The sequence below is a fragment of the Eupeodes corollae genome, chromosome 1 (assembly GCF_945859685.1).
Source record: "Eupeodes corollae chromosome 1, idEupCoro1.1, whole genome shotgun sequence".
Lineage (NCBI taxonomy): Eukaryota > Metazoa > Arthropoda > Insecta > Diptera > Syrphidae > Eupeodes > Eupeodes corollae.
The window spans coordinates 60068414-60094500 of NC_079147.1; the positions used below are offsets into that span (position 1 = coordinate 60068414).

The 26087-nt window shown below is 35.2% G+C and overlaps 2 protein-coding genes across 2 annotated transcripts; one reads left to right on the forward strand and one right to left on the reverse strand.

Moving 5' to 3' along the window:
• Positions 1-750: 750 nt before the first annotated feature.
• Positions 751-25408, reverse strand: LOC129939632 (protein MEMO1). Its single transcript, XM_056047720.1, has 6 exons — positions 25169-25408; positions 2072-2153; positions 1934-2002; positions 1642-1866; positions 1354-1573; positions 751-1290 (listed from the first exon to the last, which is right to left on the reverse strand). Exons 1-6 carry the CDS (start codon positions 25212-25214, stop codon positions 1051-1053), a joined length of 882 nt encoding a protein of 293 aa, XP_055903695.1. The 5' UTR covers positions 25215-25408; the 3' UTR covers positions 751-1050.
• On the forward strand, positions 13302-14287 carry LOC129939633 (uncharacterized). Its single transcript, XM_056047721.1, has 2 exons — positions 13302-13487; positions 13541-14287. Exons 1-2 carry the CDS (start codon positions 13423-13425, stop codon positions 14100-14102), a joined length of 627 nt encoding a protein of 208 aa, XP_055903696.1. The 5' UTR covers positions 13302-13422; the 3' UTR covers positions 14103-14287.
• Positions 25409-26087: the final 679 nt, after the last annotated feature.

The window sequence follows — 26087 nt, forward strand, 5'->3', positions numbered from 1 at the left end:
CAAGAAGAAATTCCTCTATAATTCTCGGCTCAATTCAGTCACCTTTTTTATGTAATGGAAACAAAATCGCCTTTCGGAAACTTTGTGGTAAATTTATTGAAGTAAGTCAGCACACTTAAAGCCTCTTCTGTAAGACTCTTGTAGCACTTAAAAGGTATTCTGTTGAAAATGCTCGCATTTGGTATGTTGAATCTATTCTTTGTTGGGTTTGATATCACCTTTCGTTCAATTCAAGTAGTTTTGAACAAGTTTAAATTTGATATCCACAAAATAAACGCTATTATGCCCCAGGACTATTATGCTAAGTGTTTCGATTTTCTCCGCCGATGCAAGAATTTTTGTACCGCTTCTGATCTGGCTATAATTTATAAAGCCTATATTCGTCCAAAGCTCTTAGACAAAATTCAAAAGAGAGCTTTAAAAATAATAGGTGAATCCTACATTTCGGCTATTTTCCAACAATGTTGGATAATTCATATTACCACCTTCCCTTTTTTTAAAAACTTAAATCCGTTTTAAGGTTCTTCTCGAAGTTGTTTCTTTTGATCATCTAATCTCTTGGAATTCCAAGGACATTTTTTTTTAACATGGACTTACAAGTTTTTCTAGATAATTGCCTTCTTTCCTCTTTTTATTTATGTTATGTTGAAATTTTGCATAGTTCACCTATGACAAGTCTTTAAACGTGTGAAAACTTTCAAGTTCAAAAGAGCATAAATTATAATTAAAAAAAAAAGACAAAATAACAAGTTTAATCTTCAATTATTAATTATATTATTTCGGTTTAGTTAAACAATTAAAATTAACAAATTTTTATTTAACTCATATTATTTTTAAGTATTACTCGTCTTCGATATTACAAAAAAAAAGTAGATACATGATTGAAAAATGTGATAGAAAATATTGCTAAAAATACATTGATGAAAATTTTCAAGGAGAAAACAAAAAATTGTAATTTATCAATTTTACAACTTAAGACGGCGCGGCGCGGTTAGTGATTAGAAATGTCTTTAACTAATAAAATCGCTTAGTTCATTAATTTTTAAACTACTAACACTCAAATAAAAGTGAACCAGATGCATAACTAACACTAGAATCACTCATATCCCTGCATTGACTACTCTGTGCGTATTTGAGAAATTTAAAGCTCATATTATAGCCCTGTTTTTGCAGAACTTTTATGCTATTTAGCAAAACACCAATTGGATGACGACCACATATGGTGTTGCTATATTTACGAAGATATTCAGTAAAGGATGTAGGACTGAGTGTCTCAATAATGTCCATTCCCTGAAATTATCACAGTATTTACAATTTATATATTTGTTTAAATAAATTCAAATAGTATATTACCTCTTTGTCTAGTTTTTCGATGGATTTGTGGATGGAACCACAGGACTTTTCATAATATGTATAACCAAATCGCTGACCCCAATGGCAGAAGTCAGAGGATATAACAAAGAGGTTTTGAGGATCTGTTAGATATGGAGCAAGAAGCTCGCCGTATAGAGCTTCCTGATCTGGGGACAACGATCCAACCAAAATAGGCACAATAGTGAATTGATCTTTGAAACTGAATAAAATATTATGGTTAAAATTAACTAGCATATCGATAGTGTTGGCAATAAATAAAAAACTTACTCTTCCATTACTTTGGCTATGTATGGCAAATGCATTTCGATACTATGTTCATCTTCATCGGTTTTCATATCCATCCATGAAAAGTGTCCAGTTTTTTCCAATTCAGAATTGATTTGGGGATCTATTTTGAGATCATATAAAGGTGTTTTATATTTATTAGCTATGGATAGGGCACATCCACGTAGTCGGACATGATGTGATGGTCCAAGAATGAATATTCGTTTACTATAAAGCGTGTAAAAGATCAGAATTAAATTACTAAAAAATGTAAATGTTGTATTTATAAACTTACACAACTGCTGGACTAACTTGTCGATAGGCATATGCTCCACAAGCACCACAGTACGCATACCCTGCATGACTTTGAAGAAGAAATAAAAAAGTTGAATAAAGATATTTGTTCTTAGATAATGAATTTGTATTAACTTACGGTGCGATAATCGCCCGGGCAGGTCCATGTGAAAGCTCAGCACCCCCTAGCCAACGGTCAAGTTGGCGTGATAGTTCTGTAGCTTTAGGAAATGAAAAATTGATAATATTTTCAAATAAAAATGTATAGTCGTTTTGTGAATGCATTCATAACACAAATAATTAATTATTTAAACTAAAGGGATGGTTGGGAAGGTGCTCAAAATGTGTCCTTACAAATCTATCAATTATTTTAAAATTTCCTTCTTATATAGCTTCTTCTGCCTTTTGTTGTATTAATATAGACTGCGCTTTATAAGATTATACATTTTTTTTGATAAGTTCGGCAATGACCTTGCACTAAAAACCAAGGTGTGGTAATGACGAGAAGAGGTTTATTGGGGGTAATTTTAAGCTATCATTGGTTTTCATTATTGACATTTTTTTTAGATTTAAAAGATTTATTAACTTCCCATAGGAAGTTATTGTAATGGATCCGAGACGTTCTGGTAGCTAGTACGCAGTTCATACATCTCAATATCCACAAGGGGACATGGAAATCTCCTGATCAATCAACCGTCAACCAGTTTGACCACATTGCGATCGACGCTCGACCTTCTCCAGTATACAGGATATCCGAACATTCCGAGGGGCCAACATTGACTCGGACCACTACCTCGTTGTAGCCAAGGTACGGCTACGGATATCCCGATCCAAGCCAAAACAAGGAAGTTCTTTGAGAAGATTCGACGTTAGACGGCTACAATCGCAAGAGACTTCCATGTCTTTTTCCGATCGAGTCTCTAATAACCTCTTAAGGAGTCCTATGCTGCCTGCATTTAGCATTGAATATCATTGGCAACATTGCCTTACAGCCATCAGAGATGCCGCCTCTAAAGTGCTATGTTTCACACGGCCACCACAGCGAAACCCCTGGTTTGACAACGAATGCCGGCAAGCGCTGCACAGGAGGACTAGAGCTGCTTGCGAGCTCTACGAGCAGAAGAGGAGAGAGGAACACCGGCTTTTTAGATGGAAAAAAAGGGAGCATGAGGTAGTTAAGGACTTTGTCTACCTAGGCACCGCTATTAACACAGACAACGGCAACGAAAATGAATGCTCTCCACTGCAGTTTGAAACCATCGAAGATACAAAACATTCTACGGACAGTTTATAAATTTGGAAATGTGTTCCCAATTTTATCTACTGTAATTAGACTGTACAATTTTGATATTGTAATAAGATCTTCATTTCCATCTTTTTTGAATTGTTTTAATACGAGGTGCAGGCTTTCTACCTCGAGCTCTTCTGCATTAACATCTCTATGGTATTTTATTGAAAATTGTTCGCAAGAGTTTTACAACTCCACTGAAGTCAAACATTGCAATCGACAAAAAAACCAAACAACACATTCATTTCTTGATAGCAATTGGATCACATTTTTAATTGCAAGGTAATAGAGTCAATAATTGGAAAAAAACAATTGATATTTTAAACTTTTTTTTTTCCAATTAGCTGGACGGATGGTGGAGGGCCATCAAAATATGTGGCACACGAACTTTGTACTGTTTTTCATTGCATTAAGTGTTTATAATTAGCATCCGGATTCTGAATTTTGGCACACGCTTCAAATTTATCAAAATTCTCCCTTAGATCATTTATGAAAGAACATATTGAACAAAGAAAATTGGCAGCAACGTCAATCGTTATGGTTTTTTTAAGGCTCTTGCTGGTTTTATGAATTCTTTCTAACAAAAAATGTTATGTTTTAAAATGAGGACCAGTTTTGATATTTTCTTAGACAGGCCTAGAGTTTCGCTTTTTCTGTCTGGAGCTTGCTCTGGATCTCTAGAGATAGCTGTCAAGGCTTCAGTACCATGATGGAGCGCGTTAATTGGATTAGTTGGTGCAGACAATCTTGTTTCAGAAAGGCTTTTAAGAACTCTATGTGAACCTAAACATTCATTCAATTTATTCCAGTGATGGGTAAAAGAAGAAAAAAGTTGTAAATTGTTTGAAGCCCTTGCAAGAAACTTGTTGGCAATCAACCAGCCATATGAAGGCCTACTAAGCTAAGAGAATGTGCTGCACAAGGTACAAAGGTAGAACATTCGGACTTCGCCTTTAATCTTGCTTGCAAACCAGAATATTTGTCCGACATATTAGACGCATTAACATAGCTTTGTATTCTACAATCCTCAATTGAATTATCATGATTTTAACATTTTAAGAACTTTACGATGGGAACACAATTTTTAACATACCGAATTACAAAAGTCAAGGGTGTACTGTCAATACTTGTGCAGAACTGTAGAGTAGAACGAAAACAGAGTTGTTAATATAATGTTCACAGCGTGTGCAGTTGTATGATTAAGGATTCATGTTGCCAGAAATTTAAATTGTTGAGGAGGAGAATTTCAAGGGAACGGAGAGTAAAATAAATCTTGTTTTTCTGTTACTGTCTACTAAACTTATTTCGTTTTCTATATAATTCTTGTATAAATTCATTAATTTTGAGTTGGTGGTTTCGGGGGCCAAATAAATACGGGACCCTGGGCCCCAGGCCACCATTCCCATACCTAAAGACGCCACTGGTTTCAATGATGAAAACCAATGATAGCTATAACTGGTATCTTATAATGCTTAGGTTAGGTGAATGATTCTGGGAAACTTTCAATAACTTGATAGTAGCAACTACAGTGTAGCAAGGTGTGCCTTGTGGTTGAGAAAGAGGTATTTAAATATCAAGGGAGGTCTGGCGATTCCAAGGTAGGTCTTTAAGTATCAAGGGAGGTCCAGAAATATCAATGGTGGGTATTGAAATATCAAGGGAGGTCTGAAAATAACACGGCAGGTCTGGATTTCAGGTTAGGTCTGCAAATTCCAAGCGAAACTTGCTAGCAATAACACTGGTGAACAAAATTTTAACTTTTTTTTGCCACACGGACTTTTTTTTGATATTTTTTGCTTTAGTTGGTGATCATAACAAAAAAATAAATAGTTAACAAAAATCTGTTGACCAAAGATTTTATTTTATTGAGTAATTTAAACTATTGCGAAATAACACAGATCTTGTTAATTAAATCTGTATTTTATAGAAATGACTTAATAAATCTTAGATTTTCTTCCATGTTTCGCTTCTGGTTGGTCCCTTTTAGGGTTCCATTTGCCCTAGTACCGCTTTTCCATATTCAAAACGTGTTAATGGAACCTCTCACCGTGCTTGTCGCTGACAGGCACTAAATTGTCAGGAAAAAAATTCAGATGGGAGTCTAAAAATTGGATCTGAAGTGACATGTTGCAACCCAAAGCTTTATATGTCATTAACAGCTCGCTAACCAACTCCCTGTAGCTGTCACTCTTGTGGTTAGCCGAAAAATTTGCAACAACATTTTTAAAAGCCTTCCATGCAAATTTTTCTAAATCTTAGTCTTTAGACGAGATCCTAATAGTCCTGATTTTTTTTTTACAAATTTTGATTCCGAGCTAAATTATTTAAGTCTCCTTAAGTTATGAAATGTGACACGTTTGACATTCCTTTAAACTGAAAGTCATCGTCCTCGTCAACACATTTACCTGAAGTGGACGGGTGTGAATGGTCATTCTCAACAGATGTAGTTGCAGCTAGTAATATTTCTGCAAACGGCAAAGGTCGTGCGCCTTTCTTCCAGTCGGATGAATTTTTCACACACGTTATGCAACAAACATAAGGAGCCCAGGATTTGTCTTGATGGGCGACAGAAAAACCAAAACATTGGAGATAACACTCCAACACAAGATTCGTAAAGTTTCGTCTTTGTTTTTTGAGTCAGTTCTCCGCAAACATAACATAAATAGATAGGATCATTGTTACACTTCCTCGACATGTTTACAGGGTTAATAACAAAAAAATGCTAATACAAAAAGGTGTTAAAATGCAACCACAAATATTTTTAAAATGGTTTATAGAGTGTGATAGTAATGATTACTAACATATCAGAAACCTTAAAAGTATTGCAGTTAAGACTGTTTGGTGATGCTTAGCTTGGTCCGTATCAATATGTATATTAGACTTATAGAAAAAAAAAAAAATATATCTTTTTTTTTAAATGTAACTAGCTTTTGGTTAGAGCTCGTTGAAATAATAAACATCTGCCCAAATTTCTATGACTTTTTCTTAAAGAAATTTGAATTTCCTTTAAAAAGGTTGTAACATTTTTTTTATTAAGTGCACTCCTTTCAAAGTTTTTAAGTTTTTAAAATTTGAATAAATTTCATCAATTTTATTTTCAGCTATTTTTACTTGCGACATATAGGAACTATGTATATGGCAAGTTTTGCATTCGTGCAAAATTTCGAACTCGAGATTTTAATCAAACATGATATTACGATGGTAGACAAGTCGAAAAAAGTGGGTCCCGCGATTCCGTCCGGTCGGTTTTGTCTGTCTGTCCACGCTCCTACAGCCTAAACCATTGGGTCGATTGAGTTCAAACTTGGAAGTTAAGGTTTTGAGCTGATTCGCGTTAGGCGTTTTTTTCATTTTTTTTTTAAGATCAAAACTAACAGTGGCCACCATACAATATTTTTGGTCAAAAAACGAAAATTCGAATTTTCTCAAAAACAAACCGATAGATTTTCTTTAAATTTTCTCTAAAATTTTATTTTTTAACTTGGCTTCTTCTAATAAGAAAAACAAATTTTTGTATTGCTCAGGAAAGGTACCGCTCATAGAACCGTTATTTTGTTTTTTAATTTTCTCAGGCATTTATAAACCGATTTCAATAATTTTTTTTCTGAATAAGCTCTTATATTGCTTTAACAATATTTGATTATCAAAAGTGCAATTTTTTATTGTTTGGATTTTTAAAAAAATATTGAATTTTATTTTTTCAAAATTCGATATCTCAAAAACGTTTCAACATTTTTTTCCGAAATTCAAACGTATAGCGTATATTAACAATTTCTAAACAACTGCGTACCAAAAATATTTTTAGAACAAAATTGAAAAATTTTATTTATAAAAAATTAATTTAAAAAAAAACCGCTCTAACGATTTTCATAAAAAAAATTTGAAAAATGAAATGTTTTTTTATTTATAAAATGGCATTTAAATTTTTGAAGACAAACTTATTTTTCGGGTGAAATTATGAATATTAAAATATTTTTTTTAATATTTTTACTATGCATGAGCCCGAAAGAGCGCATTATTTTGACAAAATTGTAATTGCATTCCTATCTTTAATCCAAATTAATGCATTCGGTACACATTTATATGATATATTTAATCAACAATATATTTTAAACTGTCTATCAAGAAGTATTATTTTGGTAACTTTGTATATGAGACTTTAAAATATTATTCTTTACGACTAAGGTTGTTTCACACATGATTTACCTGCCTTCGACTATATAAAAGAATAAATACTTAGTACCTACAAGTTAAAGAAACGGGCAAGAAAGAGTATATGTATTTTCTATTAGAATCACTTTTAATATTTTTATATTTTATGGGTACACATTATAACTATTTATAAAGGTATTACGTACAACTTCTACAATTACTGCTTACGTGTCACTTCATAACTTAAATCCAAAACGCACAAGAGCCTGACTGTAAACAACGCATGAACAGCAATACAGGTACAAGTACGAGTACCTGTTCGTATGCTTGTTATTTTTTTTAAACTTTAACAAAATAAATATGTAAACTGAACGTAAAAACTTCATGTTAGCGCTGAAAACTTATAGTAAAGAAGGAATGTAGTATGTACCTTTTAGCTACCAATAACATTCCTTCATTATCATCATAAACATGGTTTTATCTATCTATCTTTATTCGTTTTAGACATCTACCTACCTGTTTCCTAACTACACAACCAATAGGCGATCGATTTAAAATTTAAACATTCATGGTCATGCCTCTTTCTTATCTTATTTATTTTCCATCTTGGTTCTTCTAATATGAAGTTACAATAAAGCTATCTAAAGGAAAAAAGCTTTTAAGGAACAAGTTGAATCTATATCGAACGCATCGTAGCTTTATACATACATAATAGAAACCATTTTTTATATACAAAGATCGTACCGAAGTAAAAGCAGACTTATGAATGTAAATAAAAACAAATATCGGTAAAAGATCCTAAACAGCTGAAGTAAGAATGCAAAAGTTTGTTTCATCCCCTTATTAGATACAATATTAAGCCATTTTGTTTTTTTATATAAAGTGCATTGATATATGTAAATAAAACAAAAACAAATTCATCAACCTTCATATGGAAGCTCTCTATGTGAAAATATATACAAGGATAGACTCAAGTAGAATGAAGGAAATTGTGTAGACTTTTTGGGTCGAAAATTAATTATCTCCCTTATTCTGCTGGCTGCTTATGGGAATGGAAATAATATTTTTCTCGCGCTCCAGCTGAATTTCTCCACTTTCGATACTAACGCCACGCCAACGACTCTGCATCTGGTCGCCCTAAAAGTTTCTGCTCATGAGAGTACTATGGTTTTCACTATGTACAATTGTACATAATGGCATTTATATCTTTGAAGACAAACTTAATTTACAGGTATATTTTTAAATCTTATATAAGTACTTTTTTAAACATACTCTTAGCATACAGGAGCAAGTTCGTGCGACCCAGTCGTGCATTTTATTTGAATAACCTATTGAAATTATCTACTGTAATATAAAATATATATGATGTGACAATACTTTAGATATCACTTGCCTTGTGTATTGAAAACCGAAGACATTGTAGTTTTGTTTTTAATTAGTCTAATGTACACACGCTTTCAAAACAAAATAAGATACAAAATTTCCAATCTATCCATTTTTCGTGATAAATTGTCTGCAAATAAGTGTATTCGATACTTTGTGGGTTGAAAAACAAATAATTATTTGTACCATCGATTATATCTGATTAGTGATTACCTTATCACTTATTTTTACCTCAATTACTAATATTTTACAATTCAATTATTAGGTATTTGCGTTCTTAAATGTTGTTATCTTTTGTATTACAGAAAGCTTTACGAATTAATGAATTGGGGTAGATCACTACAACCTAAAGATATATTGTGCCCTCTCCTCGAACTGGTTAATGTTCCCATTTTATAGATCTTCCTCCATGGATATCTATTTGTGAAACTTAATTATTTTGGATACCATCAGATAGGAGATTGTTGACTCAGTTGTTTGCTTTAAATTATATGCAGTATGCAATTTTTGAAACTGTTGTATTTTTACTAAGGAGGTTGCCTCTTCCTTTTTCTGACCCAAATAAATTGTGACAGTATTTGTTTTTTTGATGTTCAAATGGTAGACATGTGCATTCAAGAAGACACAAGCGTCCACAGGTTTTTCTCAAAACCCATCTCTGTCTATCATATCCTACTCTCACCTCCCCGCGGTGAACATCGGGTGCCTAGTACCTCAACTGGAGATTGGGTTCCAACCCCAGTGGAAAGTTGTTGGGGGCAGCAAACGAGAGAGGTGGGGAGAGGTGTTTCCACTAAGGCACCTCTCCTTATCCAGGCGGCAGCGGACGAATTCTCGAGATAGAATCAACGGTGGCGTCTACAGTTCCAGTAAGGTTGAACTACTTAGTGAACACCTTATAGGGCTTCTTCGACATATTCGGAGCCCAGGCCTGTAAGGAGCGGTTTATCCGGCTCCCCTTCCTTGGAGTTATACTAAGGTTTTGGCCCTCCAGGTTGGGGGTTGTGCCGTCGGGGTGACTTCCTGGCCACGTAAAAATACCTTAAGTTTCGAAGCACCAACAAGCCTCGGATACGGACGGATTCACTGTTGACAACCCACGCAAACGAAATAAGGACAACGAACTTCGGATATGTACGTGGAATGTTAGGTCCCTTAACAGACCACGTGCAGCCGAACAATTAGCGGAAGCCCTAAACTGCTGCAAGGCAGATATTACAGCCATCCAAGAAGTGCGATGGGAAGGACCGGGCAAACGCAAACTAAAAGACTGCGATATCTACTACGGCGACTGCTACCGAGAACAAAGACAGCGTCTATTTGGGTGTGGATTTGTTGTTGGAACTAGGCTCAGGCAAAAAGTCTTGAGTTTCAACAGTGTAAGCGAGCGCATCACGACAATCCGCATCAAGGCTAAATTCGCCAACATAAGCCTAATATGCGCGCATGCCCCGACAGAGGAGAAAGATGAAGACACCAAAGACATATTCTTCGAGCTCTTGGACAAGACATATGAGCAGTGCCCTGGCTATGACATTAAAATTGTCATAGGAGATTTTGATGCCAAGCTAGGAAGTAAAGACATCTTTGGTGGGATAATCGGGAGATACAGCCTGCACGACACCACCTCCGACAATGGATTCAGGCTGGTCGATTTCGCTGCGGGCGAGACGTTCTGGTAGCTAGTACGCAGTTCACGCATCTTAATATCAACAAGGGGACATGGAAATCTCCTGATCAATCAACCGTCAACCAGATTGACCACATTGCGATCGTCGCACGACACTTCTCCAGTATCCAGGATATCCGAACATTCCGAGAGGCCAACATTGACTCGGACCACTACCTCGTTGTAGCCAAGGTACGGCTACGGATATCCCGATCCAAGCCAAAACAAGGAAGTACTGTGAGAAGATTCGACGTTAGACGGCTACAATCGCAAGAGACTGCCATGTCCTTTTCCGATCGAGTCTCTAATAACCTCCTAAGGAGTCCTATTCTTCCTGCATTAAGCATTGAAAACCAGTGGCAACATTGCCTTGCAGCCATCAGAGATGCCGTCTTTGAAGTGCTAGGTTTCACACGGCCACCACAGCGAAACCCCTGGTTTGACGACGAATGCCTGCAAGCTCACGCAGTGAAACAAGAGGCATACAAAACGGCGCTGCACAAAAGGACTAGAGCTGCTCGCGAGCTCTACGAGCAGAAGAGGAGAGAGGAACACCGGCTTCTTAGATGGAAAAAAAGGGAGCATGAGAAGCGCGCGATCGAGGAGATAGAGGGATGTCACAACAGGAATGAGATTCGTAAATTTTACCAAAAAGTAGAAGAAACCTTCCAAGGGTACCAGCCACGAACCGAAGCCTGTAAAAACGATCAGGGGAACATCGTAGTAGAACCGCAGTCGATGCTGAGAATATGGAAAGATCACTTCTCCAAATTATATAACGGCGATGACGAACCGAATTCCGCTGTAAGGGAGGTAGAACCACTCAACCTCGGCGACGCAGACCAACAATTCCGCCTACCCGACCTTGACGAAGTGAAGATAGCTATATCTAAACTTAAGTGAAACAAAGCTTCTGGAGCTGACGGCATCGCTGCCGCACTATTCAAAGCAGCAGGCGTTGACTTGGTACGGAGCATGCACCAATTCATCTGCAAAATATGGTCGGAAGAAAGCATGCCTGATGAGTGGAATTTCAGCATAGTGTGCCCGATACATAAGAAAGTAGACCCTCTAAACTGCGCCAACTACAGAGGCATCAGTCTCCTTAACATTGCGTATAAGATCCTCTCTGCCGTATTATGTGAACGTCTGAAGCCATTCGTCAACAACCTGATTGGTCTTTATCAGTGTGGCTTCAGACCAGGAAAGTCCACTATCGACCAAATATTCACACTACGGCAGATCTTGGAAAAAACCCAGGAGCTTCAAATCGATGACCACCATCTCTTTATCGATTTTAAAGCCGCGTATGACAGCATCTATAGGGAAGAGCTCTACCGAGCAATGTCTAGTTTTGGCATCCCTGTCAAACTTATCCGTTTGTGCAGAATGACGATGGAGAATGCACGCTGCTCTATCAAGGTCGGAAAAGATCTTACCGATGCATTTGATGTCAAAAAAGGTTTTAGACAAGGCGATGCACTGTCATGCGACTTCTTCAACATCGTTTTGGAAAGAATTGTGCAAAACTCAACCGTCAACACTAGAGGCACAATCTTCCAAAGATCCATCCAATTACTCGGATACGCAGATGATATTGACATAATTGGAAGATCAAAGCGTGATGTCAGTGCAGCGTTTTTGAGCATTGCGACGGAAGCGAAGAAGATGGGTTTAGTGGTCAATGAGGGCAAGACCAAGTATATGCTATCATCAAAAAAGGACACTGAACGACGACGTATTGGACAAAACGTCACCATGGACAGCTATAACTTTGAGGTAGTTAAGGACTTTGTCTACCTAGGCACCGCTATTAATGCAGACAACAACACCAGCGCTGAAATCAAACGAAGAATAACTCTTGCAAATCGCTGCTTCTTTGGACTTAGAAGGCAATTGAGAAGTAAAGTCCTCTCTCGATCATCTAAAATCACCATCTATAAGACACTCATCATCCCGGTTCTCATTTATGGCGCTGAGGCCTGGACCCTGTCAAAGAAAGATGAGACCGTCTTAGGATGCTTCTAGAGAAAAATTCTTCGGGTGATTTTCGGTCCCGTACGCAAAGATGGAGAATGGAGGAGAAGATATAACGACGAACTATACGGGCTGTACAGCGACACTGACCTAGTTAGCAGCATTAAAGTCCAACGGCTTAGATGGCTAGGTCATGTAGAGCGAATGGACATCAACGCTCCAGCCCGGAAGGTCTTCGAATCCAATCCCGAGGGACGGCGCAGTAGAGGAAGACCGCGACTCAGGTGGCGCAACCAGGTGGGAGAGGCCTCAACCAACTTGGCGTGCAAAACTGGAGACAGCTAGCTAGGGACCGAGCTGGCTGGAGACGCTTGTTGGTTGAGGCCCAGGTCCGCCCGGACTGTAGCTCCACCTTAAGTAAGTATTTGTTTGACAAGTTCTTGTCAAACATTTCTGCACTATTTTTGAACTAATAGAGAAGCAATAAGTGCAGTTTAACTGTTTGACAAAATCGTTATGTACTTGTTACAATAATTTTTATAGATATTACGTTCGGCTCAAAACTATCTTTTATTTAAAACCATAAATTTCCATGGCTTTGATGAACTAAGTGTTGATATGAAAAACGCACCATGCAATAAAAATTTGATTGGGACACGTATTTTATTCTATCGATTGAATGACATTAAAATCTCCTATCTTATGCACCAACCCGTTGGTTGTTTCGAATCCCAGTCGAAGAATATGAATTTACATTAATTGTTTTTACAAATTTACAAAAAGCATAATTTTTCGTTGCTAAGAAATAACAGTGTTGCTCTAAGCAACTGAATTTGAAAAACACACAATCGCAAACACTGTTTATTAAGAAAATTATATTTTATCGAGTACAAAAAATAAGAATCAATATGTACTTTGAAAAATTAATCCATTATTTCAAAAAAAAAAAGAAATAGATCTGGAAATAAATGTATAAATAAACCTTTCGTTTTTGACTAACCTAGACAAAACTGTTTTTAAAATGGATCAACAAAATCAAACTTTTGATAACATTCGTCAAGAATCGAAAAGGCTTATTATTCAAAGGTATTTAAAATATATTTTGTTCTGCACACGTTTTATTCGGTATTTTTTTTTAGCGAAAAAGAATCCTTGGATTCAGATAAGTCTGCTGATTTTCATGATCAAAACTATTCTCAACCAGACAAAAAAACTAATCCCGAAAAAACTATTGACAATTTTAATATTTCAAACGAAAATTTACGTCCATCCTCCTCATATTCGATTGATGAAAACATTCAAAAAATGCGTTTAGAATTGAAAAAATGTTCTCAGCTCTTTGAATCGGCTGGTGAAGCATTTGAATCGATAAATTTTAATGGTTTGAAACATCGAATAAGAGATTTACATTTGTCAGCTAATCATGCGGAGATCGAAACTGTTATGCAGGAGAAGGAAGTTGATCAAAAACTAAGTAAATTAACCGAAATAATGGGACATAAATTCCGGCAGCATCCCGGTGAATTTGGAGATATACCGGAATTGAGTAACTTTTTCAAGGCATGCAGTCAACTGCAACATGGCTTGGACCAACTTAAACATCAACGTTTTGAAATGGATGGACTTGGTAAGCAAATAACCAGCGCTACAAATGCATCCAGATTGAGGATAGAGGAAATTCAAAAGACACTTAAGAAATAAAATAAGACCTATAAAAAACGATACAAAAAAATCAGTGCAAAAACCATTAACACCCAGTCCACAATATTCTAAAAATTCAATCTCTACTTGCTGAATTCCGCATTCTAATTATTATAACTTTGTTATAAATTTATTGTAAATTATATTTAACAATCAATAAAAACGCAATCGGATTGATTTTGTAACTTAACAATTGTTAAAATTTTAAAAACTTTTCACGAAAGTAGTGATTGAGACCTAGCTAATTTTCTCGCGTTATGCAATGTCTTTGGCTGCCGTTATCGAACGACTACGCAAGGTATGTGGAGAAATAGGAAGAGTGGAGTGAATTGATGGTGTAAATCTAACGCATTATCGAAATACATGCACTATTAAAAATATTGCAAATGCATATGTTGCTAATGAATCGAATGTATCCATTTCCCTGCGTTCGCAGCAAATTGACAATTTTTTGGCAGCGATTTAAGTTCATGGCTTGGATGGGTAGTTCCAACTTAACAATGGCTTTGTCACGTAAGAAGTGAAGTCGCCCCGAAAATCACGCGATTTAAGTTCATTTAGTTCTATGGGTATTGTATCTTTGATAGAACCATATTTTTGCAAATAATCCCAGAACTCTAGATGCATTTAAGGACAACGTTACTCAGTTTCTGAGAATGGGGCGTTTTCCCAAAAAGTGAACAGTATCCACCCTTTCTGATAGGTTGCACATATTACACTCTAGGGGTAAATCAGGTCTGTATGGAATGAAATTTAAATCTATTAGTTCACTACGTAGTCTGACGATCATAGAAATCACACAGACATTATTGTAGAATGTTCGCTAAAATAAACAAGATATTCAGGAAAAAAAAAACACTTTTAAGAATTTTGTATGATTTTCTCTCGAAATTCTTGGAAGTGTTACATACAAACCACTGTCATTTCAAAACTACTCTCTTCATTGAGATGGTTTAGACGGTTCTGAGTTCTAATTTATGTCACCTAAATGTTTCTTACAACCATTTTCAATTAAAAGAATGATTTCCAAAAAATTCTCATGTAAAACTATTTTCAACATTTTTTTCTGCTGCAGCTTTCTCGATTTTATTTATGTTTTTTTCACATTTAAAGGAGAGTTGCCCATAGAACATTTTGCTCAATGATTTTTTTTGTTCCTTTTTTTTGGGCAAAATATTACCCATAAATTATGTCAAATATACATTTTTTTGGACTTAATTATTTGAATTTCACCAATTAATTAGTTTTGTTAAAATATCTAATTATTTCATGGATTATATACCAAATAAATAAATATAAAGCTTCTCGCTTTTTATTTAAAAAAATATTTTATTTCAGTTAAATTAAAATGTTTATATGGCAATACAGGTTTTATTTAATTTGTTTGCAATGATACCAACATTTACATGTGAAATCACAATGATAGAGCGCTCCTTGTTGTGAAAAAAAGAATTAAATTTTGGATCTCAAATTGAGATCCAAACACAAAGCAGGATCTTGTGTTGTTGTTGTAATGCATGTAAATCCAAGATCCGGATCAGATCATGGTGATAATAAAACGCGGCTAATGCATATTATCCAGTGCATTGGAAGACCGCTGTAGTTCATCCTCTCCCCAAAAAGGGAAAGGACAACTCCAACCCGTCAAATCTTCGGTCGATAAGTCTTCTTCCGAGTATCATTAATAGGGCTCTAACTAAGTGGGCTGCGGACAACAAAATAATTCCGGATAAACAGTTCGGGTTCAAGGCGGGTCATGACACAATTCATGCTGCGTCTAAACTCGTTTCTGATATACAATGGAATAAATCAAATCAACAATGCACAGGTGCTGTTCTGGTTGATTTGGAAAAGGCCTTTGACACCGTATGGTTAGAGGGTCTTTACCTAAAACTGAGCAGGCTTGGCATAAGCAAGCCATTGTTGTATATACTTTATGATATGCTTAACGGTAGAAAGTTTTTTGTCAAAAGTGGCAATGTAACTTCTACCACAACACTCTCAATTAAAAATGGTCTTCAACAGGGAGCGGTGAATTCGCCGATTCTCTTCAGCATTTACACCAGCGATCTGATAGGTAGTCTTACAGAGGCAATTGCGTACGCCGACGATCTAATTGCGTGCAGAACGGCCCGAAAGGTTGAGGTTATTAGAATTCTCTTGCAGCGGGATTTCGACAAGATTCAGCGATATTGCGACGACTGGAAACTGAAAATAAATGTCCAGAAGTCGGAGACAATTCTGTTCCGGACTCCGTTGGCTAGGGTCACGAGGGATACGTGCAAGAATTTATGCAAGATGGTAATCGTTGATCTTCACCGGCAGCGATTATCGAGCAAAAGTGTAGTTAAATACCTCGGTATCTGGTTAGATCAGTATTTATATTTCGACAGCCATATAAATGCTGTTCTGACTAGGGCCAGAGCCGTTTCGCTCTCACGAAACGGCTGTTTTACAGCAGTCGGCTTGACTCCAAAATGAAGGCAATTTTCTCCATGGCCCTCATACGGCCGATTATCGTTTATGATTGTCCTGTGTGGTTCAACGTTGCCCCTTCCCAGATGAAGAAGTTTCGGGTGTTCGAGCGGCAGTGTTTAAGACCCCGGTCCAGATGGTATTCCTCCGATAGTACTAAAAAGGTACACTAATCCTTAAGTTGAACCCCTTACGTTCTGATTCAAACTTTCTCTAAAAACAGGCAAATTTCCCAGTATATGGAAGAAGTCATTTCTAGCATCAATTTTCAAGAAAGGTAACAAGGCGGACATAACAAACTACAAACTAAACTGTTCAAACAATTTGTTGTTGTGAAAATGTAGCATTTTTTAGTACAAATCTCAGCAACATGGTTTTGTGAAAAAAATATCTACCGTTCTTAATCTCCTCACATTTTCAAACATATGTTCAAACGTTTTAGAGCAAGGTTATGAAGTTGACTGTGTATATACTGACTTTTCTAATTCACGTAATTATTTTATTTAAACTCAAAGTTCTTGGATTTCCACCTTGGATCAAATTATACCTTAAAAACAGATCTTATGAGGTAAAATTTAGAAATTGTCTTTCAGAACCTTTTGTTGCTCAATCTGGTGTTGCCCAGGGAAGCCATCTTGGCCATTTTCTGTTCATTCTGTCTGTTAACGACGTATTGTCACGCTCAAGTGAAGTTCTCATTTTTGCTGATGACATGAACATTTTTAAGATTATAAAGTTATGTCCACCCATGATCGTATTCTTTTACAAGCCGTCATTGATAGTTTTACATTTTGGTGTGGGAAAAATAGCCTTGCCCTCAATCCTTTAAAATGCCAGACGATAACTTTTACTAGAAAACGAATCGTTAGTGTATTTTATTATTGTATATCACAGCCAAAACTCTGTCGCGTCTTCACATTTAAAGATGTAGGTGTTTATTTCTGTTCAAATTTAGAGTTTACACATCACATTAATTTTATTGTCAATGAGGCAAGTTCTATGCTTGGTTTTATAAAACGCTGCAGCGCGCTGGGCAAAGGAGTTTAATGATCCTTATGTTACTCCTTCTTTGTGGAATTGCCATGTTCGTCCTCATCTTGAATATGCATCGCAAGTATGGACTCCTTATTACGACATTTATAGAAAACGTATTGAATCAATTCAACATAATTTCATTCGCTTTGCCATAAAGGGTCTTCCTTGGGAAGATCGTTATGATCTGCCTCCCTATGAACATCGTATTCAGCTTCTTCAAATGCAATCTCTCCATCAAAGGTGTGTTAATAATGACTTAGTATTTTTTCATCAACTCATTAATGGTGAAATTGATAAACCTTATTTGCTATCTTGTGTACATTTTAATTAACGAGGCGGAACTCATCACCTGCGTACATTTGATTTTATACATATTGACTTTCATAGAACTAACTATGGGAAGAATGAAGCTTTAAGTCGAATGAGCATTTTATATAACTTAAACTGTTCATCGATAGATTTAAATTTAAATATGAATTGGGTAGCGCAACAGTCCGTTCAGAACTAGGGCCTAGTGTCTTACAACTCTCAACCATTCCTGTGTGCGAGTAATGTTGTCAGGAATGGACAATTTAAATTTAAATAAGGTGGGATTAAAATCATTGTTTAGAACCAGTGCTCCACTATCGTAAACATCTTTATTTTATCTTTTGTTGTTCTGTATTAATTCATGTTAAATGTTAATTATGTTTTGTATTTTGTGCGTGTGTTAGGCTTTAAATATACAGGGTGGGCCATGAATTAGTTAACATTTGAAAAAATCGTATAAAAAAAACCATTTAACATATTTTAGAAATCGTTTATTTACGAGAAAGCTAATTAGTTGTAATTTATTTTTTAAAAATGATATCGTCTAAATGACCACCGTTTCGGTTTTTGCACTCATCTAAGCAATTCCTGAAGTTTTCGAATACTCTTCTGCAAAGAGACCGCGAGATGGCCGACATCTCTTCAATGATTTTTTCTTTAATTTGACGGAGTGTATTCGGTTTATCAATGTAGACACAACTCTTTAAATAACCCCATAAGAAGAAGTCAACTGGGGATAGATCTGGACTTCTGGGTGGCCATGGGATGTCACCTCGTCTGGAAATCAGCTTTTCTGGAAACATTTTTTTTAACACCGGCAAGGACTCGTTCGATGTGTGACATGTGGCTCCATCTTGTTGAAACCATGTGTTACGATTATAGCCAGCGAATTCCAGTAGCATCGATGCTAAGAACTCCCGTAACATTTTCACATACTCGGTAGAATTAACAGTAACTGAACGGCCTCGAGAATCTTCAAAAAAGTAAGGTCCGATGATTCCTTTTGCTGAAATTGCAGCCCATACAGTTACCTTAGGAGAGTGAAGTGGCCTCTCATGTTTAGCTTTATCATTTTCGCTGCTCCAATACCTGCAATTCTGTTTGTTTACATGCCCATTTAAATCAAAATACGGCGTAATAATGTGCGGAATAGTCCTAATTTAGCCGAACGTTTACGCGTCGATAAATCTGGATCACGTCGAACAGAAGCAAAAACTTGCTGCACATTCTCTTCGCTCCGAGAAGTCCGTGGCGCTCCGCCGGTTTGTTTGACATTTAGTGCAGATCCCGTCTCTTCGAACTTCTTCACCCATTTCTTTATTAAAGGAGCACTGTGTAAACCATATTCAACGCGAAATAAGCGTCTCACCGTAATGAGCGAAAAGTTGTTTAAATAAAACTGTTTCACGCAGTAAGCGCGTTGGGGCCCCCCGAAGCAATCCATTGCGACTGAATTTCCAAGAAGCGAGCTAGTTCCCCTGCCCGCGGCCCGCGCGGCAATAGTTTGCGCGGTAAGTTACATTTAAATGTTAACGAATTCTTTTACCACCCTGTATTATTTACTTACTAACAACTAACACATGCACTTATGATGAGCCTCTGATCGTAGTTTGAATCTTGCTAGCCAGCTACTTTCTGAAATTCTGAAGTGTAAAAAATTACAGATTGATTTAATTACTTTCAAGTGAAAGTCTTGCACTGGATGTATTCGACTATACAAGCATATAATTTATCAGGTTAGTGAACATTTCTTGAGTTTTGTCTAGATCATTGTATTTACTCAAGACATAGAGGTCATCTGCATAGATGCAATGGTCTAAAAGTTTAAATCTATTTAAATCTATTATTGATATTTCCTGAAAGGCAATAAGAAACAAGACCACTGAGAGCGGGGAGCCTTGAGGAATCCCGTTGTGTAGCTTTTATGTTGAAGAGTAGCAGTTGTTTCATTAAAAATGAGTTTACATATTGCATTATTTTAGGACCTACCCTCATTGTTCAGAACAAGATAATTAAATAACCTTACCTTTAAATGAAAAACCGACTAAATAACACATGAAACACATTTTCTACACTTAAGAAAGACTTAAAACTATAAAAGCCGACAACCCTGGGTTATGCCCGGTTTTGGTTAGATAACCCTATATTGTTTGAACGAGAGTTAAATTACTTCCATTTAACACCAAAATCAAATAAAAAACAGATGAGGGTATATTTATTCCGAAGAACCACCACTTTAAGCCAGGTAACCATCTAAAAGGGCCAGGATACAAGAAGGCAATCGTAGTTTTAGGTTTAAGGTTTAGATGAGGGTAATTGAATACAACAATGCGCTTTTATTTTGCAATATTAAGCACCTTAGGGCAAGGTTATAGCTATGCAACCTAATAGGGCCCATACACATGCCTGCATGCGCATACAGTGCTTGCACATGCAAACTGCCAGTGTATGGTGTGAACTATGTGTTGGTGCAAGCGGCATGAGCAATATCAATAAATTTTGATATTTTCTTGCTTGTGCATGCAAGCATGTGTGGTCTGTGTGCTACATCTGCTCAGTCATGGGCTAAAGCAATCAAAATTGCCGCATCAGCGGTACACAGTGGTGCGAGAGCGGAAAAAAGTCTTTTTAAGAAGTTATATTTATCCTTTTAAATTTTATGTTTAAGTACTCTTATATAACCCGAGCGTATGATTTAAAAGTATTTTTCAACATATATATTGTATGTTCTGATTTACAAGCCCTCAAAGTTGAAAAATAATTTTACTCAAATCTCGAACCGTATTTTCAACAAATTTTGAGATGTTTTTTTCCGAAGTTCCTTTAAATAAATTCTCTAGCTTCTTAAATAATTTAATTGGTCTATTTTCGATTATCTAAAATAAAAAAAAAATGATTATTTATAAAAGATACCTTCTATAAGTAGTCTGAAGCTTAAGTACTAGGAAAAAATGTGTTTTTTTTTAAACTTTTTGATTTCAAAAAAAAGCTCCAAAAGACTCCAAGAAAGTAAGTATGTCAGCATATGCTCCATGCATTTATGTAAAAGCACAGAAAAAATCAGCTGCAGATACGTGCAGATGTGGAAGTTATGATCAAAAATGTTTCACTGAATCGGATTTCAAGAAACTGCGTTTTGACGGTGGTGTTTACCAAAAAGTTTGATTTCTTCGTTATTAATTGTCAGAATGAACTGGTTAAGCCCATTATTTTAAGAAAAAATGTCAAACTTTATTTTAAAAATAAAACAAAATTAATACATTGACACAGGTCTGAGAATTTTGATTTTTGCGAAACCATTTATTTCTGCCCGGAAAATTTTTTCAACTTTGAACTCAATTTTCTTGGAAAGAACACACGAAAAGCAATATAGTTTTATGATATTTTAAATTATATGATAGAGCTCAAAAAAAATAAAGAAAAGGATTAGGGATAATCCTTTATTTTTTTAGTTTTTTGATAAAAGTAGGGCAGGTAGAAATAAAAAAGATGTTATTTTTAAAGTTTTATTGCTTTGTTTTTGTTGTGTATTGCGTAATTTTGTATTACCTGTCTTATTAGAATAAAATCTCATACTTAAATCTATATATATAAAGGATTAAATTAAAAAAAAGTCAGTATTGAGTTATTGACCATTTGAGCAAGGTGTTTAAGAAAAATGTTTACTCTGATCAATCAATAAGTGAAAGTGAAGTGAAATATAATAACAAATATACATATAGTGAATAGTGAATTCAATACATTAAAATGCATTCAATCGAAATTCCTTATTCGGTGTTGTGTAGTGAACTTATCACTAATGGACATGATGTTCAAAATCTTCTACCATATTTTGAAAGGGAATACCCCAACTTAATTTCTGAGCAAATAGAAACTGTGCTGTCAGAATTAAATAAACGTTTTGTGCCTCATTTTTTGAGTCGATGGAACGCAGTTCATAGAAAAAAAAGTCATTTTGAAAAAAAAAATACACTCATTGGCTCGAAGGAGTTTTCGAAGTAGAACTATCCCAAAGTGTATTGGCCGAAACGTCAACTAATATGGGAAGACCACGAAAGAGTTTTGACGAATGCTGTGATCGAGCTAAAAGGTATAAGAGGGACGAAATTAGAAATATATTTCCTCAAGAAGAGATAAACTATGCAGCAACATCAGAGAGCTTTTCCTGCTCACAATTTGATCCGGATAAGGCTCTTGCATTATTTATACAAGCAGAATTGTCGAAACGCCAATATGAAGTATTAAGACATGCCCTATGAAGGACATGATGTTTTTAAATTACTGGAAGCAAAAAAAAGTGCTATCCTTTAGATATAAGCATTACGGAAAGCTCAGCAAGTGTGCCACTACAAAAATTGTTAGACCACACTGCAACAAGGTTATTAGAAGGAAAGACATCAGAGGAGATAACCAGAATTGAAGGACAGTCTTTAACATTGTACACTAAATGGGGATGTGATGGTGCCTCTGGCCAACCACAATACAGTCAAACATTTGACAATGAAGAAACTTCGGACGCTAATATGTTTATGACATCTTTGGTACCAATGCAAATGGCTATGGAGGATAACAGGGATATTATTGTGTGGAACAACGATCGACCATCCTCTACAAGATACTGCAGAGCCATCCAATTTTCTTTTGTTAAAGAAACTGCAGAAATCATACGAAACGAGAAATAAAGAATAGATACGGAAATCAGTAATTTAACTCAGACGATAATTCAAATAGGCGAACGTCAGTTTACAATCAAACACGAACTCATGTTCACAATGCTGGACGGGAAGACAGCTTAATCTATAACAGAAACTCCTGCAGCTTCTTCCTGTTTCATATGTGGAACTACAACTTCTGGAATGAATAAATTGACAAATATAAGAACCAAAGCTGTAAACAGGGAAGCTTTGAAAATGGGAATGTCTCCTCTTCACGCTCGGATAAAATTTATGGAGTGTATCCTAAATGTTGCCTACAATTTGCCATTTAAAGCATGGAGCCATATTAGAGATGCTCAGAAGAAGAAAATTCAGCAGGAGTTTCGTGAAAAACTGGGCATCATTGTCGATCTTGTAAAACAAGGTACGGGGACAAGTAATGACGGCAACACCTCCAGATGATTTTTTGCAAATCCAACCATGACTTCAGAAATCACTGGAGTTAGTGAATCCCTAATTCGGCGGTTTGCTGTTGTCCTTGAAGTAATAACGTCGAATGAAAAATTAGATTTAAAAAAAAGTGCAGCTTACATGTGGGAAACTGCTGAACTGTTTGTTGAGAAATATAAATGGTACAATATGCCAGCTACCGTACATAAGATTTTGATCCATGGAGAAGAAATAATTAAAAGCTGTGCATTTCCTGTTGGATCGCTCTCCGAGGAAGCCCAAGAATGCCGAAATAAGGATTATAAAGCCTACCGCAGGTTTCATTCGAGAAAATGCAGCCGAATTGCGACGAATGAAGATGTGATGCATCACATACTCATATCCTCAGATCCAATAATAACAGGTTTAAGGCCACAGGCAAAAAAGAAAATACTTCCAATCAGCGCAGACGCTAAAAATCTCATTTTAGCGTCATAAAATTACTACTTCATAATTGTTTTTTATTTATTTTTTGTGTGTATTTATCTATTTATTTATTTAATTTTATAATATACATAGTTAGTAATATTTTGTTCAAAATAAAAAGTTAAGATTTTACTAAAAAAAAACTTTTATTTAAATATAACATCAAAAGCCTCAAATTTTAGAAAAATGTCCATAACTTTTTTTCTAATAATTTTTTCTTGACCAAATTTTGACCAAGCATGTATAAGACTAATCTTAACATGTGTTTAAAATTTCATTAAAATTCGCTTAGAAGTTAAGATTTTACAGACTTTTTTCCGCTCTCCCATACAAAAATCAAAAACCCTCAAATTTTAGAAAAATGTCAATAACTTTGTTTATAATTTTTTTTTTCAACCAAATTTTGACCAAATATGTTAAGACTAATCTTAACATGTATGCCAAATTTTATTTAAATCTGTTGAACCGTTCAGATTGTACTAACTTTTTTCCGCTCTCCCATACAAACCGAACCACTGTGCGGTGTCGGAGCTTGACATTTTTTAAAGTTTTCTGTTCAGCGGTGAACACATAACTGAATATTGTACAATTTGCATGCGTAGTGTATGGGGAAAGAGTGTTTGCGCATTTTTGTGCTTGCGCATGCAGGCATGTGTAGTTTATGGGGCCTATAAGCGCAAATTTGTATTCAAATTAATATCTTAGATAAAATATTGTTTATTGTCAAATAACAGATGAATGTAGATATTCCTTTTTTTAATAAATATGATTTTAAAATCATTTAAATGAAAATAAATATAAACCAGCATAAAAGTTTTCATACCTACATATATGCGTTTCGCCCCGATGTAATGGTTGGGCTCATCAGAAGATGACCAATACACCTTGTCCTGACGCATTGTTACTCGAATAAATCGATATTAAATATAATCCGAGCTACAAAGAGGAACTGCCAATTTTCATTATAATTTAATTTTCATGATTTTAAAATCATAGTTATTTAAACAAACGGTGTTCAGGAAAAAACAATTCGACTGTTAACATTCAAAAATTTCTTCTTTAGATATTCCTTCTACGTATCAAAAGATTTTTCAAAAATTGTATCAAATACTATAAATAATTGGAAAAGTACAATGTGATTGCCAGGAACAAAGCCTTATCGACAAATGTAAATACCTTTGGTTTTTCTGTTTAGATAGGTCAGTGACTTTTCAAATATTTATCTATATTATGTCTCTTAACTATGCATGTAATTTGTTTTATTTCAAGAATCTTTTTTCCTCACCATTAATTGCAAAACAAATAAAATCAGTGCACAAAACGGGACAATGAACGACTGTCTTAAAAAAAAAACTTTAATTAACCTTTCAAGTAATGCATTCATTCTTCTCTGGCTGTTGATTCCACAAAAGAACACTTGACCTGAATCAACTTTTTTTTGGTTTGTTTATCAATGATTATTATTATACATTTTTATGTAAAACAAAATTATATATGCACAGGCACAGGTAAAAGACCCTATTATCTGCTAAAGTACGTATATATTTTAAATGAATCTTCTTCATTCCATTTCAATAGGTTTACGTTGTACCATCTCTATGAATATAGGAGTTTTCTTTTTGGAAAATAGGGAAAATATTAAAGCCATCGCCCTAATTTTATTTTGTATTTACTTACATTTATCTGAGTACCAGCTACCAGCATGTGATGCGTTTCTTGACATTTTTGTGTTGTTTGTTTTTTGTTTGTTAAAAATTAAGTTTTTAAGTACTTAAAAATATGTCTTGCTTGCAGAAAATAGAAAATCTTTTCTCTTAAATTTTATTTTTCTTCGAAAATACCAATTTTTCACACCACAGAGTGTAGACAGAGGAAACAAATGCGAAGCCCAATCCCAATGCCTGACTGAAAACAAAGCAATTTTCTATCTCTTTCGATTGACACCTATATTGACAGATATGCCAATGACAGGAAAAAAAATATTTTTGTCGGGGATCCCACTCTACTTTTATTATGGAGGAGAAAATTTAATGACTATAAATACTATTGAGATAAATGCTCTATGAGAAGACAACCATGTTAGAACCACCTGGTTTTGTTTTGTCAAGATTATAGTGAAGACAAATATGTTCATCTTTATTATAACATTATCTTTGTCTGCATAAGTGTTGCCATAATGTTGGGAGTGTTTTAAAAATCTTTACATTTTTTACTTTAATTTTAAATCGTGTTGATTTGTTACATTTTGTACCTTTTGCGACACCATTTTTTTAAAAATTCATTTAAATTTCCTTTTTTATGTGGGGTTCATGCAATTAATTGCAATACTTTTCCTAATTTTTAAACGCTTTCAATGTGCAAAGCATTATAAATATGTTCTTACTATAGTTTTGAGATTATTAAAAACATTACTTTGTTAATTTTTGGTTGCCCGAAAATATTTATATGGCTTTGTTGCTTGCGCTATAATTACTGTCAAAAAGTTTTAGTAGTTTATAGGAAGTAAACAGATTTAAAATTGGTGTATTCTCTCCCAATTTATTTTTCGGACATAAATCTCTGCCCCTTTTTTTCTATATTATACTTAACAGATATA